This window comes from Natrix helvetica, assembly GCF_964273705.1.
Source record: "Natrix helvetica genome assembly, chromosome: 1".
NCBI classification, from domain to species: domain Eukaryota; kingdom Metazoa; phylum Chordata; class Lepidosauria; order Squamata; family Natricidae; genus Natrix; species Natrix helvetica.
In genome coordinates this window covers 248987390-249005208 of record NC_138548.1, presented here as the reverse complement: position 1 = coordinate 249005208, position 17819 = coordinate 248987390, and the positions used below count along the sequence as shown (strand labels likewise).

The 17819-nt window shown below is 44.6% G+C and overlaps 1 protein-coding gene across 2 annotated transcripts in view; it reads right to left on the bottom strand.

Annotated features, from left to right (window-relative positions):
- SPHK1 (sphingosine kinase 1) overlaps positions 1–17819 on the bottom strand; it is a 42754-nt gene that overhangs the window by 2531 nt on the left and 22404 nt on the right. For both annotated transcript variants that reach the window (XM_081937918.1, XM_081937917.1), the window contains exons 2-4: positions 10312–10461; positions 8949–9043; positions 5838–5953 (exon numbers count right to left, since the gene is read on the bottom strand). In XM_081937918.1, coding sequence (XP_081794044.1) covers positions 5838–5953; positions 8949–9043; positions 10312–10461 — 361 coding nt within the window. The remainder of the gene's footprint in view (positions 1–5837; positions 5954–8948; positions 9044–10311; positions 10462–17819) is intronic.

The following is a 17819-nucleotide window of genomic DNA, read 5'->3' as shown; positions in this document are numbered from 1 at the left end:
TCCAAGATAAAATGTTTTAATGTAATAAAAGGAGAAAACCTAAAGTCATATGGAGTAATCATTTTCACAGTGGATTTGTAGATGTGCTTCTCACAAGCCAGAAAGAAAGAACAGTACCTTTCTGAAGGCAGCTGCTACCCCAGAATTGTTTTCCTTTGCTTGATTTCTCCCATCAGAAACATGCAAGAATATTGAACTTGGAGGAACAGCTGACCTCATACCTGTAACATCTTCTGTATCAAAGATACTCTGTCAGGGCTGTAAAACCCGCGGTCCCAGGGCCAGATGCATCACATGGCGGCCATGCCCACACCCGGGTTAGGGAAGGGGGGGGGGTCATATGTCACATGGCGATGCCGGACATGAGTTTGACACCTCTGCTCTATGTCAATGCCACTTACGTGATGCTACTTGCATATAATGAGAGTCATTATTGCAATGGGTAGCAAACCTAGTGTAGGGATAATACAAATTCTAGTACAATTGCAACACTTCAGAGGTTTTTGATAAATGACCTCTTACAATGCCTTTAGCTAAGCCTCTTCCAGCAACCCAAATAAGATTTAAGATGCCACTGTCACAGCAGTGGTAGTTTAAGCTTGAGATGAAACTTGTCAACCACTCCTTCTCCTTGAATATTAAGTGATGGATGCGCACAGCATCATGCTGCAAGGGATCTGTTCGACTTCTAGGAGCTGACACGTCTCCCAATTTTTCCCTCCTTTTCACTTAAAAGGAAAAAAAGCACCTACATTTTCAGCAGAGAAAGGAAGAATGAAGAGATGCAGAGAACATCATCTTCACAAAAGCAACAACCTTCCATGGCACCATAACAAAAATCCAAAAGAGGCAGTGGCGGAATTCAATTTTTTTTTTACTATCGGTTCTGTGGGCGTGGCTTGGTGGACGTGGCAGCGGAAGGACACTGCAAAATCTCCATTCTCACCCCACCCAGGCCTGCCATGCCCCCAAACCGGTTCTCCCGGCGGTGCCATAGGCGCTGCCATCTTGTTTTTGGCTTCTGCATGTACACAGAAGCATTTTTATAGTACTGTGCATGCGCGTGCAGCGCATATCAAGTGTGTGCGCGCTGCGCGACCACCAGCGAACCAGCAGTAGCGGCTGCCGGAACTCACCCCTGCTTCCCTCTAATAAATATAACCAGAGTTCAAAGAGACTTGGTAGTTGCCTTTGATTTGAGGGAGGCTTTTATCACTGCCATTCTAGAATTTTTACATTGACTCTGTATAGGTTTGAGATGGAAGCTCCAGTGTGTGAAGATGAAAGTCAAGGCGAAAACTTCTAAAAGGCAAAGTCAGCCCCCTGCTTGCTTGCTTAGGCTTATAGCCATTGTTAAGGCAGCACCTTTCCTAGGCTTACTAATGGCTTTTGTTGTAAGCATTCAGCAAGGGCCAGTTTGGTGTAGCAGTTAAAACATTAGGCTAAAACCTGGAAGACCCTGAGTTCTAACACTGTCTTGAAAGGAAGCTAGCTGGGTGACTTGCTCAGTCATGCTAAGCTCTGGAAGGAGGCCATGGCAAACCACTTCCCCAAAATCCTGCCAAGAAAACGGTAAGGATTTGTCCAGGTAGTCACCAGGAGTCAACATTGACTCAAAAGCATGCATGCACGAACACAAAGAAAGCATACAGGAAGCCCAATAAAAGTGACGCCTTAAAGTAGACGTTCAACATGACTGGTTGTTCAGTTTAAACATAATTCTGGAATGACGACAAGTGCTTGTATGTGTCAAAATGGCAGTGGGTTGACAGTGGTGGCACTGCATGTGGAGGATTGCTAGGGGTTTCTGACACACGAGCAGCTCCCCCAACACACCCATCACAGGAGTTTTCAATGATGAGAGGATTCACAGGCAGGAGTTTGAGGGGATTCAAGAGGAAAATAATTCAATAGGAATTGATATGAATTAGGAAGTATGTGGATAGTTAAAATAATGGAAGTAAAGGTAAAGGTTCCCTTCGTTCCCGACTCTAGGAGGTGGTGCTCATCTCCGTTTCAAAGAGCCAGCGCTGTCCGAAGACGTCTCTGTGGTCTGACTACAGACCGCATGACCGTGCGGCATGACTAAAGTTCGAAGGCGCACGGAACACTGTTACCTTCCCACCAAAGGCGATTCCTATTTTTCTACTTGCATTTTTACATGCTTTTGAACTGCTAGGTTGGCAGAAGCTGGGACAAGTAACGGGAGCTCAAAAGACTGAAAAGACAGAAGATTGCAAACAATTGAATGTCTTTAGGGATGGAGTGGCTGCAACAGGTACAATTTGAACATGTGCTTCTTAATGTAATCAAAAGAAGATGAAAGAAAAGTATCTGGACTTGCTTACAGCAAGGATAGTCACAAAGGATAAAGGGGCAAGTGGGACATAAGGAGATCAGGTGATTAAATAACCGTTACATTTAGATACATACTGCTCTTAAAATGATTTCTGTAGCAGTTTTCAATTCAAATGATTTCTTCAAGAAAAATTATCGCTCGGCATGGTAACTCTGCGAGTAATTTCTGCATGATTAAGGTAAGTATTCGATGTCTCAGTTTGCCTCTCCATTTTCCTCCCTCTGAAGGTGATCCCATTTTGACCTCAGAGCATTTCTAGATTCCAGTGGTAACAGAAAGACCTTAGGATTTCACACTTTGCCCTTTTAACTAACTTTCTATAATGTCTGGTCAGCCTTTCTTGGAGACCACGGGCTGGGATTAGAGAATTCCTTTGAGATATCTTAGCTCATTTATCAAATTACAGAAGTTCAATGAACCAGTCAGGGCGGGGGGGGGGGGGAAGCAACCACGTGCCTTCTAAATTTCAACTCCTTATCAACCTCAGCAAGTAGTAGCATCATGAACAGCACCAGCAGCCTATGTCCTGAAGAGATTTCATGGAGGAGTCAGTGATACAACTCTAACAGAGCAGCGGTCACCAACTGGTGGTCCATGGACCACTGGTGGTCTGTGAGAAAATCTTGGTGGTCCACAGAAAAATTATTTGCACTTTTTATATTGCACTAAACCAGGGGTCCTCAAACTACGGCCCCTGGGCCAGATAGGTGCAATGAACATTTGTGTTACTGCAGAGAGTCTCCCCCTTCTGGGTCTTTTTGTGTGGGTCGGAGGGGGGCAGAAATTCCGACTTGGGGTCTGCTTTGGGTGAAGGGAAGTGCCACTGGTGGCAAAGAGCCAGAGGGCCTCGTTACAGCGGGACTGCATCATGGCCTGGAACTGGCTGACCATCTCAGCCTGCTGAGCCTCCAGGCGTTGTCACCTGGCCTTGCACTCCTGCAGGTCTTCCCTCTGCTTGGAAAGTCTATGCTCACACTCCTCAGTGAGGTGCTTCTGCTGAGCCTCTTTCTCGGTCAGATTCAATTTGAACTGAGCCAGCTGTTTTGCCAACTCTTTCTCATGATGGCTGCTTACCTCCAGCAACTGCTTCCTGTTGGGCCCTAAGGAGTCCAGGCAGGCAGGCGAGGAGTGGCGAGTAGAGGCTGGCAAGGTGCCCCTCGATGTGAGGGACATCGGATTGGCCATGTCCACCCAGTCACATGACCACCTTGCCACACTCACCCAGCTGGTCATTAGGCAGATCATGTTAGTGGTCCACAGGATTTAAAATTATGAATTTAGTGGTCCCTGAGGTCCGAAAGGTTGGTGACCCCTGCACTAGAGCATCAGTTGCAGGGTGGTGGTGGTAATGACTGAAATACAACCCTCAAAGAACAGAAAGGAGGAAAGGGAATGGGAAACGATCCATCCCTTTTCCTAGTGAATAATTAGCTTTCTCTGCCTGATGCTCTCCCTAGCTGAGTCAAATGCATTTGAATGTACCATGTTGAAGAAGGTAGGGCTGAAATGTATCTAAAGCTTCAGAGTGACTCACTTTCCCGCTGAGGCTGTTTGACAGGACCCAGACTTGTTTCCCCCGTTCCTTGTTTCTCCGCCATAATGATACCAGAGCATTTACCTTAGAGAATGCCAGGTGGCTGAGCCAATGTAACAGAAAGGAAAATAGCCCCTCCAGAATACTCTCCTCAACACACCTCATTCACCCTCCCTCCTCAAAGGGAAGGGGTGCGGGGATTAGCCACAGAGCAGATGGAATAGGAGGCCTGCTGTGCAAAGGGCAGAGGCCAGCACAGAGGGAGATGGGAGGAGCCGTAGCAGCTTCTGGAAGATTATTGAAAGCTGAGCCAAAGACTAGTAATAAAGGAAGCTTTGCAAGAGAAGAACCTCTCCCACACCTCTCTTTAAAATGACACATGATACAAACCTAAAGAAATATTAACCACCGTGTCAGTCAGGGAAGGGCTGGTGTGAAACTGTGGCTGCCTCTTTTATTCGAAGTATTTGAGATGAAACTCAAACACTTTGGCCACCTAATGAGAAGGAAGGACTCACTGGAGAAGAGCTTAATGCTGGGAAAGACTGAGGGCAAAAGAAGAAGGGGACGACAGAGAATGAGGTGGCTGGATGGAGTCACTGAAGCAGTCAGTGTGAGCTTGAATAGACTCCAGAGGATGGTAGAGGGCAGGAAGGCCTGGAGGAACGTTGTCCATGGGGTCGCAATGGGTCAGACACGACTTCACAACTAACAACAACAAAATGGCTGCCTCACAAAGCAGAAAGGAGGAGCAACTTTTGGTCCAATCCGAAAGGCCCACAGACCCTCAGGCACCAATGGAAGACCAGGCAGGGTTTCCATCTGGCAGTGGCCAGAGCATAGGCCTTGGGTTGGGGATGAGCAATGTAAAAGGTTGCATACGAGTCACAGAGTCCTCACTACAAAATTTGAGGTGCAGAATCTGTCTAACAACAGCAACCTAAAGGCACTGAATATTCCTACTTAAAGGCAGCTAAAGCAGGAGGCAATGCTGGCTAATCTCAAGAAGCTAATTAGATTCAGTTCTGTGGTGAAATAAATGGATGGAAACTACAATACTACAAAATTGATTAAAACGACAAGAACCACCTTCACCTGGCAGGGTCAAGGAAGAGAGCCTTCTCTGCCATTGCACCCACCAATCTCACTTCTGAGGGGATATTCTTTCCCCCAGAGGTGAGACAGGAAGCCTCCGCTCTCCACCTCATATGGGGAGCACAGAGGAGCATGCAGTCACGGGACTGGCTAGTGCCCCTCCCTTTGCCTTTTAATTATTTTTAACCATGTTTTATCATCCTTGCCTCTTTTTTAACTTTTATATACTGTTCTTATATTTTAATATCTTGTTGTATACGCCCTCTCTGAGGGAGATGGACAGTTCAGAAATGTGAAAAATACATTTTAAAATATTGAGAAAACCCAGGTTACAGGTCAAACGAGAAACTTAAAACCATTCAGAAGAAAGCAACAGCAATGCCTTTCATTGCTAGAAAAACTACAGGGATGCGTTCAGGGAATCACCAGAAGCCAAGTTCAATTCAAAGGAGACTGTTAAATCCTCGAGGCTACGATGCCACTGACTATCATTGCCGGTCCCTGATTGGTTGAGCAGCCAGCTGGCGGGAGAATGCAGCCATTCTATTGGTTCAGCGTCTGACATAAAAAGGGCTGTCAGCTGTCAAATGTTGCTGTTTGCCTTACATTTTGCCGTGTTATACCGTTAATAAAGGCTGTGTTAGCTTCAACCTGCCTTGCCTCAGTTCCTGCCTGCCTCGTTCTCCCTACAGAACAGAGACTGTATTGCCAGGCAGATAGAATGACCCTCCTTCCATTTCTCTTCCAGTTATTCACTAGTCTGTGCTAAGCGTAGGGATGGCCCTGAGAGAGTGTGGCCTCATTTGTAATTGTACAAACAGCGCAAGGAATCTTTAGCAGATGCCATACCTGGCATAGTGATTAAGTGAAGCAGCTAAAGCGTTCCCAGAGCCTCCTGGGAGAATGCAGAGAGGCTTCTGGATCGCGGTCTTCCAGTCGGGACGCTCCATCAAGCCATTGATCACCTGAAAGACACAGTTGACAGTCAATCAGAGGAAAAGCCCAAAGAAGTCTGGTTTTGCATCTGAACTGGACTTCGGCTGCATTGAAGAATGATCACTACGGAAGCAGCCAGTCACTTTCAACATACTTATTGGGACAAAGAATCTATGTGACTCAGACTCAAGAGTGTGATTCAAATTTGGGTCAGCCTTTGCACTACACACAAGTTGCAAGGCTGGAAATTAGTCTTATTTAAACTATTAATTTAAAAAAAATCCCAGAACCCCTGATCAAGAAGCAGTGCATCTGAGCAAATTTTTCTTTTTATTTCTTTCTTTATTTGCCTTTACAGAGCCTCTGTTGTTGCAAAATTCTGGGGTTCTGCAAAAAGCAGTTTGAAAGACCTTGTTTTCAGCAAGCAGCATTCAATGCTGTAAGATTTAGTTTACCCCCCACGTGGCAGATTGAAATAAATATGTAGTAATGGCAAGCTTCTCCCCGCTATCCCCACATTCTCATCAATACTGCTTATGACAAAGCTATACAATCTGCCAATTCAAATAATTTGATTTAACTTGAAATTCACTATATTCTGCTTCTTGGATTCAGCATTGCTAGTTGAAATTGTACAATTGTTTTATCTTCTGTTTCTAAAAAAAAGAGGAGAATCTTGATCAGGGATCAGAGCAGCACAGGCAGAAACACTGAGAGGAGTTCTACTAAGGTGTGGCAAAAAATCTGTCCTGAAGTTCTGGAGAGGAATGTCTCCCTCCCACCCCCACCCCACTTTTCTCCATTCCCCACCCAGCCTCTCTTCTACCCCTCTGGCTCTCACTGAAGTCATTTAAAGGGAATTCACCCTATCACCTCCAGAGCCAATGTAATTTAATTCAGGGGGATTTATTTCAAAACCATGGAAGTTTATGAGCATCTGGACTCATGGCTTCCTTCTTGAAGTGCATCAAGAATTTCTCCCCAAATGTAAAGATGAAGAAAATTCTTTTCTTGTAAAAAAAAAAAAATGAAGAGAGACACCCAGACAGCTTCTTGATTCTGCTTTCTGAAGCATCTCTGCAAATTTGTTAAGCTCATCCTTGTAAAGGTGAAAGTAAAAAAACAGCTCATTCCCTGTTTAAGTTTTGTGCAATTAGTTAGGAAATCAAGTCTAAGTTCAAAACTATGAACACAGTGGTAAAATACTAGAGAAATAAAATTTCCACCTCAAATTTAACCAATTCATTTGAGGTGTCAACATCCGACCGGAAGCAATGTGTGTTGACAGGGGGGCAGAGATCGTCCCTGAGGCCACTCACTTGTGGGGTGCCACAGGGGTCGGTCCTCTCGCCTCTCCTGTTCAACGCATATGTGAAGCCGCTGGGTGAGATCATCCGTGGTTTTGGGGTTGAGTACCATCTTTACGCTGATGATACTCAGCTGTATATTTCAACCCCAAACCACCCCATCGAGGCTGTCGAAGTGATGTCCCGGTGTTTGGAAGCCGTCGGGGTCTGGATGGGGGACAACAGACTTAAACTCAACCCCTCCAAGACCGAGTGGCTGTGGTTACCGGCGCCTCGGTTCAGCCAGCTGACTCCATCGCTGGCCATAGGGGGCGAACAATTGTCCCCTGTGGAGCGGGCGCGCAATTTGGGCGTCCTCCTTGATGCCCGGCTGTCAATGGAGGACCATGTGGCAGCCGTGGCGAGGGGGGCGTTCCACCAGGTTCGCCTGGTGCGCCAATTGCGCCCCCTACTGGACCGGAGTGCCCTGCGCACGGTCACTCATGCGCTGGTGACGTCTCGCCTGGACTACTGCAATGCTCTCTACATGGGGCTTCCCTTGGGACGCATCCGGAGACTGCAGCTAGTTCAGAACGCAGCCGCGCGGGTTATTATGGGAAGTACACGTTACTCCCACGTAACACCTCTCCTGCGCGAGCTGCACTGGCTACCTGTGGCCTTTCGGGTGCGTTTCAAGGTATTGATCACCATCTTTAAAGCGCTCCATGGCAGTGGGCCTAGTTACCTGCAGGATCGCATCCTACCACACACGTCCCTGCGGCCTATCCGCTCACACAGAGAGGGGCTCCTCCTGGTGCCGTCTGCTGGTCAATGCCAGCGGGCGACACCTAGGAGTAGATCCTTCTCTGTGATGGGCCCAACCCTCTGGAATGACCTCCCCCCCCGACATTCGAACTACCACCGACCTCCGTTCCTTCCGGCAAAAGTTAAAGACTCACCTATTTCAATCAGCTGGCCTGGCACTTTCTTAGTTTTACCTCCCGGGGATTTATTCATTTTAATTGGGTTTGGGGTTTTAAAAGTTTTTATTATACTATATACTATATTTAATATTTATTATTCCATGTACAGTCTTGCAACCTCCTCCACCTACCTACTTATTTAATTATTTAACTGTTTTGCATGTATTTTATAAACGTATTTTAGTGACTGTACACCGCCCCGAGTCCCTTTCGGGAGAGGGGGCGGTCTATAAATATGAATAATAAATAAATAAATAAATAAAATGTAAAAAATACCTAGCTAAGGGTAGTTGAGCAGTATTTTAAAATGGTTAGCTTAAAAAAAGCCCACTGTGTCCCCATTCTGTTGTTGCTTCTGCTGATCAAGCATTGCAATTTCTCTAAGGACTAAATAATAAAATATTAAGAATCTATGTATATGTCATAAACATCATTGTATCAAAATAACATATTGCACTAAAACTGAGAAGATGGAGCAATAAATAGCCTACAGAGTTAGATATAACATCTTAAAGGATTGAGCTAGATCTCTATTAAAAGTTTATGGACACATTTTCAGTGTCTCTCATTTAATCATATTCTATGTATTCCTTTCTGATTTTATTAGTGCTGTTATATTTAGGATTGTATTTTGTCATGTCTTCTGTTGTTTTGTTTCACCAATAAAAGGTGTTTTGTTTGTTTTTAAATGAGGAGAACACGTACTGGAGCGATGACACCATCAAGTCTCTACAACCATCTGCCCTGTTCCTTACCTCATGAAGCAAGCCGTCTCCAGCCATAATGACCACAGCGTCCCATTTGGACATATCCTCCTCCCTTGCCAAATCCCAAGCGTGATTATGTTTCTCTGAGGAGAAAGACAAAAAACTTATATGTCTTGTAAATGATGTTAATTCAGATGGAGTATAGGTTCTAAGTTAGTCCACAAATATGCAACCGTCTTTCTTCTTACATCCTCTCTCTCTCTCTCTCTCTCTCTCTCCCTCCCTCCCTCTTCTTTGTCTGTGTCTGTCTCTGTCTGTCTGTCTCTCTCTCTCTCTCTCTTTCCGTTGCGTCAGTTGATTTAATCAAATCCCTTGTTTATTTGTTTGCTAAAACCATTTGTTTTCAAGCAAATTTTACCGAAAGTGAACTGGGCAGTTAAAGAGAGAGAAAAAGAAATCAACAAATCTAATCCAGCATGATTACAAGGACAGAATATGGCAAACTGTCTTGTGACACCCGCTGAAGGAATCTGGAAAGTTCTGGAGAGGATTCCACATGACAAGACGGCAGTCCCTCAGATAACCCGGTCCCAAGCTATTGAGAGTTATTTTAATGAAGCCACTGCTTTAAAGTGAGCCCAGAAACAGATTGGATGCCAGAGAGGTTGACACAGTTGATGCATGAGGCAGTCAGATAATTGGAGTTTCTAACTTAGTGACTTTGTGCTGATACAATTGCAGTTTTCAGACTTGCCCTATTCTCCAAATCCAGCATCTTCCCATTATTGTGCTCTTTATTTGCCATAAGTTTAACTGGGATGATAGTTTTAAGTCATACACATTATGTTTTTTTATAAAATGAATTGCACAATTCATTGCAACTATAACTTCCACATAAGGAGAACTGGAGCAGGTTGAATTAACTACACACTCTCATACATTGAAACTGCAAAGAGTTCTACAACATAGAATAGCCAATGTCATTCTACCCAGGCTTGGCCAAAGGCAAAATGAGTGAACAGAACTGGAAATGGAAGTCTAAGCCATATCTACAGGTAGTCCTCGACCTAGGACTACAATTGAGCCCAAAATTTCTGTTGTTAAGTGAGATATTTGTTAAGCGAATGTTGTCCCATTTTACAACTTTTCTTGCCACGGTTGTTAGGTGAATCTGACTTCCTCATTGACTTTGCTTGTCAGAAGTTCACAAAAGGTGATCACTTGATGCCGGGACACTGCGACCGTCATAAATATGAACCAGTTGCCAAACATCACGGGGGATGCTGCAAGGGTCGTAAATATGAAGAAGGGTCATAAGTCAGTGCTGTTGCTAAACGAACTGTTATAAGTCAAGGACTACATGTGCTAAACCAGTTTCCCTAAGTTACTCTGAGCCAGCCACAAGACTCACCAGTGACAAACTTATGGAATCCTATGCTGGCTTCTGTCAACATCGGCTGAACTTGAGAGGTGAAGAGATGCAGGGCCTCTCCTGCTCCGCTCCGTGGGTTCAGCAGGACCATCACCTGGCACTTCTGAGGAAGTAAGCCATGTATTCCTCCTATGTAGAGAAACAAAAGAAATGGGAGGATCAAAAATTAACGTCAAGAACAAGCGTAGCATGGTACAGTGTTGCACTGCGTAGTGTAGTGTGCATGCACACACACACACACACACACACACACACACACCTACCTAAGGTCAAAAGAGTGAAAAGGTTGAGGGTCAGCATGACATACTAGCTGAGCAAGTCCAGGAACTGGAGTCCCACCATTTTGGAAGAGCAACAAGTGAGGGAACACAGTTCAAAGTCAGATCAAAGCAATGAAGGTGCCTTTGGTTGCAACTCAGAGTAGTCCATTTTACTTATTAAATTCTTATCAACATAGTATGTAAAGAATCTTTCATGCTAAAAATAATTAGCAAAGTTACTTGACCTGAGCCTTAATTGACTGATTTCCCCCTGTTGTTTATAGCTTTTAGTTGCCTTGATTTTGTTTTCATTTCCATTGTTTGTATTGCTTGCTATGAGCTATTTTTTAAAAGCAGAATAATGGTGATTTTGCCTTATCTTGTCTTTACGAAGAAACAGTGCTACAGTATTACCAACGTAAGGAAATTCCTTCCCTCTCTCCTTTGAATTGGGCCATTTGCCAGGCGTTCTAAGTTCACACTTTGCCGTAGCTCCGTGGCCAGCAAGGCCACGTTCATCTGTCTTCAATCATCCTGCTTACTGACAAAAAGGCCCCAGGATTGACTCCTTTGACGGTCCACTCTAGAGATCAAGTCAGCCCTTCACACAGTCAGGAGACACCTAAGCACAAGGGTGCCACATTCCCTCTTCCCAATCACGCTCTTCTCTCTTTCCTATAGTAGCTCTTACAGAAAAGAATGTGCAAAAGAAATGTATGTTTTCTCTAGGTACAGAATTGGTTGCATGTTGGGGAAAAATTAGAAGTGTCCGAGGTCATGATAATCTAAAATAAAACTTAATCACACCACCACCACCACCACACACACACACACCCTTTGAATATTTAAGTCAACTCTCAGGAAGATGGAAGTCAGAAATAATGTTTAGGCCAGTGATGGCGAACCTATGGCACACGTGCCACAGGTAGCACGCGGAGCCATTTGTCATGCGCAACATTCGGAGCGCTTAAAAGTCACTTCCGGTTTGCTCGGAGGATGGTTTTAAGAGTTCCGAAGGCTTCAGCGACCATCCGGAGGCTTCCCTGACGCCTTCGGAGCGCTTAAAACGACCCGCCGAGCAACCCGGAAGTCGCTTCTGGTTTGCTCGGAGGATCCTTTTGAGCGCTCCGAAGGCTTCAGGGAACCCTCCGGATGGTCCCTCCGGAGGGCCTCTGGGGAGGGCGGGGGAAGGCTCTTTTCGCCCTCCCTAGGCTCCTATAAAGCCTCTGGAGCCTGGGGAGGGTGAAAAAAGCATGTAAAAATGGGGGCGCATTGTGCACGCATGCACACAGGGGGGCGCATTGCATCATGGGTGCAGCACGCCCGCACACGACCCCCCTGCGCTTCCCCCACTTGTGGCACGCGAGCCAAAAAAGGTTCGCCATCGCTGGTTTAGGGGTGTCAAACTGGCCGCCTGTGAGCTGGATGCGTCATGCACAGGCCACGCCCATCCCAGCTCTGTGAATGGGAAAAACATCATGAAACGTCGCGTAACATGGCGATTTTGACACCCCTGGTTTAGGGAGTTCAGAATGATTGGGGCCACAAAACAGGCTGCTAAATAAACTCTAAAGTGTTCTCTGCACAAAGGATTTGTGATTTTGCTCTATTACTGGGATAGTTGCCGTTAGACATCCAATTAATTTCTAGCATAGAAATGGTGCATGGAAAATAAACAGTAACATATTTCTGGAGTGTGGAGGTTAGAAAACTCTTTTCTTTTTTTGTTCAGTTTTCTTTTTTTCCACTGGTAACTGCCAATAGATCTTCTTCAAGTTTTGCAAATCCTTTTTTTTAATGGAACAAGGATGCATGCAGCGTGAAGCTAGTGTGACAACTAGCTGAATGTCTACTTCTTTACTTCCTTGTTAATTACCTGGAGGCAGTGGTGAAATTCAAAAAATGTTTACTACCGGTTCTGTGGGCATGGCTTGGTGGGCGTGGCTTGGTGGTGTGGCATGGTAAGGATATTGAAAGTCTCCATTCCCTCCACACTCTGGGGCCAGTCAGAGGTGGCATTTGCCAGTTCTCCGAACTACTCAAAATTTCCTCTACCGGTTCTCCAGAACCTGCTGAATTTCACTCCTGCCTGGAGGGGAGCATTTCTTAGTACACCAGCGCTTCATGGCTTTGCAAGGAGGACCGCACTGAGGAAGTGACGGTTAAGTGGGGAGAGTGAAAAAGTGGCCCTGGAATCTGCGTCCAAAGTTTCAGGCCACATTTCTTGCAGGAAAAAGAATCATTGCAATGCATAATTCCAAAATAGACCAATGCATGTTTTCAGACCTGCACTTCTTCTGTTAGATTATTATTATTATTTTATTATGGGCAATAAATCTGTTGACCAGACCCAGACAACGCACAGCTTGAGTTGAACAACAGACAATATTGCACTTAATTCAAAGCCATCTTCCGTTCTTCTAACTCATCATCCTGAGCCTGATTTATGAGACTGGAGAATTCCCTGGGGAAAAGCAATATCACCATTATCCTCTCCCTGCACCCCCAGTCTAAAGCTAAGAAAGAAGCAGCCTTCCCAAGAATTCATGATCAGATCTGTATTTGCTATCTGCAACAATTATTTTTTCAAAAAAAATAGGCTGTTATTAGCTCTGGCTCCTGGTTGCAATACAAAACAGGAGGGTTCCTGTATTTGCTAAGGCACAAGCACATATCACACAATCCTCTGAAAGGCATCAATGACTAAGGAGTGGAATGCTAAGTCTTGCAGCTTTGAGCACTACCAGTCCCAACAAAAGATTAGTGCCTCTGTGAACAAAAGACATCCTTCCCTTTAGCGGTGCCTGCTCAACCCTGTTCAAAAATCCCTCTCCTTTGCTGATCTCCTTCACTTTACTGATCTCCTGCTTTCCCATATCACGCGAAGCACAAAGGCAGAGATTGGCAATCTATGAGAAACACTGATTTGCTTAGCACTCTGTCCCATTGATAGTGGAAAAGGCCCCCTCACTCCACCCTACTTCCTCTGCAGCCTCCTAAGCATCCTTAGTGTGGTACAACAACAAAAAGCTGGCAGGAGGAGTCTGGGGAGGTTGACAAGGGCTAGAAGCATGGTTTCAAAGTCACAGCAGCGAGATTACCGTATGCAGAAAGGTGAAAAAAATGCAACACCACCTACACTACAGAGGAATGGCTGGTGAAGTTTAAAGGTTTTGCTGAAATGGATAAATTAACTTCTTTGATTAGAGAGAAGACATTATCTATATGTACTGCTGATTGGAAGTCTCTTTCTGACTTACGGATTTGCGTAAAAATGAAAACAATAAACTTGTGACCTATGGTTTTGATGATTAGATAGGATGGGTTATTAAAAAATGATATGTAACCTTAGAGAGAGAGGTCAAAATACACTCGTGCTTGTAACTGCTGTGAAGAATATCAGAAGCCACTTCTTTGTGTTTTCTTTCTTTTCTGTTTCTTTAATTTTTTCCTCCCTCCCTTTTTTTTCTTTCTTTTTTCTTACTTTCTACTAATTTGTATTAGCTTTTATCTTCTTGCTTAAAGGATTTAATAAAAAAAATCTATTGCTCTAGCTAGCTAACATCTACCTATTTATTACCTATCTCAAGATAATAAAGTTAATGCAATGTAATCAAATGTAAAAGTTAATTCAGAGATCTATTTTACTGATGTCCTTTGACCTGTTACCATACCGTAATACTGCATCCTGCAAAATAATTGGGATTCCAAGCACCCAAACTATTTAATCTTCATGCTGAACAGCAGGAGAATCAGAATCAAGCTGCTATTAACCCAGGCCTCACTCGGCCAAACATTCAGCATGACAACTGACCACAAACTTCACAAAAAAATAACTTGACTAACAAGTCAGCTCTATTCAGAAACAAGCCCTTTTAAATTGGGGGCTTATCTAAGACATTTCTCATTCATGATAATGTTCTTCAATCTGTGCTTTTTAAACAGATGGATTATTTCTCTTACTTTTAAAGGGAAACCATTATCAGTGTTATTTTTTTCCCCAATCCCTTTCTGTCCTATAGACAAAGCTTCTTGGATGAGAAGCAAAACGTCTTCAAAGAAAAACAAGAATGTCCAGCTGCCTCTTGAAAAAGCACCTTTGGTTCCCATAAACAAGTAAATCAGGTTTTAAATATCATAGAACTAGGCAGTGATAACTTTCTTGGACCCCCCAAATAGAGTTCACATGCTTATCTCTCCCAAAGTAAGAAAATGAAGGCATTCTAGATCAGCAGTCTGGTGCTCCGTGGACCACTGGTGGTCCGCGAGAAAAATTTGGTGCTCCACAGAATAATTATTTGCATTTTTTATATTGCACTAAACCAGGGGTCCTCAAACTATGCCCCCTGTGATGGATTTGTCTAATTAATGCTTGTGTTGCTGCAGAGTCTCCCCCTTCTGGGTCTTTTTGTGCGGTTCGGAGGGGGACCGAAATTCCAACTTGGGCTCTGCTTCAGCCTCTTGGTGCGGGCTTTGGCGAAGGCTAGAGAGAAGTGCTGCTGGTGGCAAAGAGCTGGAAGACTTTGTTCTAATGGGATTGCATCATGGCCTGGAACTGGCTGACCATTTCAGCCCGCTGAGCTTCCAGGCACCGGTACCTGCCCTTGCACTCCTGCAGGTCTTCCCTCTGCTTGCTAAGCCTAAGCTCGTAGCCCTCAGTGAGATGCTTCTACTGAGCCTCCTTCTCAGTCAGATCCAATTTGAACTGAGCTGTTTTGCCAATTCTTTCTCATAGTGGCTGCTTAGCTCCAACAACTGCTTCCTGTTGGGGCCCTAAGGAGCCCGGGCAAACAGGCGAGGAGTGGTTGGGAGGGGAGGGGCGAGTAGAGGATGGCGATGTGCCCCTCAACGTGAGTTGGCCAGGCCATCCAGCTGGTCATTAGGCAGATCATATTAGTGGTCCACAGGATTTAAAATTATGAATTCAGTGGTCCCTCAGGTCCAAAAGGTTGGTGACCTCTGTTCTAGAACACTACTGATGGCAGGGCAGGACAGGATCATTCAGGAAAATGAAACAGAACTTTCTCTGTGCCCACAGAGTGCCAGCTTACCATTCAAGGAAGCTACCCAGAGAGACTGTTGCCCCAAACACAACAGGAATGAAGCTATTTCTTCAGTTACAGGCCTGTAGCTTTGCTTTTAGAAAAGCAGAAAATTGACAACAAAGTGAAGGCATACACCCAGATTGATGATAGCTAAATTGAGAGATTTTGGCAGAGTGTGAAGGGAGCACTTGTCTTTGTTAGAACGTTGTGGGGAGGTTTTTTTTTCGTTTTGTTTGGGGGGGTGTTTTTTGTCTTGTTTTGCACTGCAGTCATTTCCCTTGTCTCGGGTGTAGTGTGGTCTCATCCATTATAGAAGCCCATTGAAAAAGCTATTTTAAAGCCAAAGTGTTATTTTAAGCATGCAAAAAGTATAATGCCAGGAAAACATGGGACCTTTCCATGATCGTTCTCAATCTAGCCTCCGATCTCCTCATGGTGCACAGAGGACACCTCCATACAATGACTCTGAGCCTGTTTCACCTGGCTTTGGATTCCAGGTTGTTGGTGGCTGGCTTATTTGGAGAGCTGACTGAACATTTTGGCCAGGTAGTGGGGTGACTGGGGTGTTCTGAAAGCTAAGTGAAAATTGATTTTTCCCCCATGCGACACTGACTGAATCAGGGGTGGAATTCAAAACTTTTTACTACCAGTTCTGTACACATGGCTTGGTGGGCATGGCAGGGGAAGGATACTGTAAAATCTCCATTCCCTCCCCATTCCAGGGAAAGGTTACTGCAAAATCCCCATTCCCTCCAGATCAGCTGGGACTCGGGAGGCAGAGAATAAATGGGGGTGGGGCCAGCAAGAGGTGGTATTTACCAGTTCTCTTTACCAATTTCCACTACCGGTTCTCCAGAACTGGTCAGAACCTGCTGAATAACCACCTGTGGACTGAATGGTGTTGGTTGGTTGTGTTTTCATCCTAACTTCAGGGCTTAGAATTGCATTTCTACAGTCTTGGTTATGTCCAGTACTGTATTTCTCTTCTCCTCTTTTCTAGCATAGTCATCTATTGTATAACCATGGTTACAAGCCTTGGAAAAATATGCAGCTGCAAAAGCCCTATAGGCCGTTCTCCTTTCCACCTTTAGAAGCTTTTAAACATAACAAAAGAATGTTAGGAATGTTTTCAAAGCTTTGTTTTGTTTCTCCCTCCCCCTTCCCAGAATTTCCGATCAGAGTGGAAAGGGGGGGGGGATTTGAGAAGGACTTTTGTTTGGTGTTTCGTTTTTGGCACGAAATGGAGAAGAGGGGAGTTTTGCTGCCCTTGGAGGCAAAGAATTTCACGCACATACGCACACACAAACACACAGACCATAATGGGCAGCTAGAGAGAGTATTGATTGGTCCAGAGTGACCCCTATCTTCTGAGGTTGGCAAGACTGAAGGCAATTGCATGAGTAACTTCAAATATTTTTGGAGAGATTGGGGAATGGAATTGGTGGAGATGACCAGAGATGGCACTGGTTGGTCCAATTAAAGAAATTCTCTCCTACTTAAGGTCTTCCACCTCTTTGCTGATCCATGGCATTTGCTATTGCTGTGACAGTCACAGCAATAGATGCAATTTATATAGACTTCTGTAAAGCCTTTGATTCAGTGGTACATGACAAACTACTTCTAAAAGTAAAATCTTATGACATCTCCGGTTCCCTGCATAAGTGGATAACTGCTTTCCTATCAAACAGGCAACAAGTAGTCAAAATAGGAAATGCCCTATCAAACCCTGCACCTGTTAACAGTGGTGTCCCCCAAGGTAGTGTTTTGGGACCCACACTCTTTATACTTTACACACATGACCTTTGCAATCATATTTTAAGCAACTGTGTTCTCTTCGCTGGTGATGTAAAGCTATTCAACACCACCGACGATGCTGCTTCCCTACAAAAAGACCTCGACTATGTGTCAGAATGGTCAAACAATTGGCAAGGCCAAATCTCAACCAACAAATGCTCTGTCTTACACACTGGCAAAAAAAAAATCAGAACACAAAATGCAAGCTGGGTGGATATGACCTCATAGATAATCCCCACTTTGTCAAGGACCTTGGATACTCATCTCAAATGATCTAAGTGTCCGAGCTCACTGTAACAGCATTGCCAAAAAGGCATTAAGAGTTGTTAACCTAATCTTGTGAAGCTTTTTCTCCGGGAATATTGAACTGCAAACTAGGGGATACAAA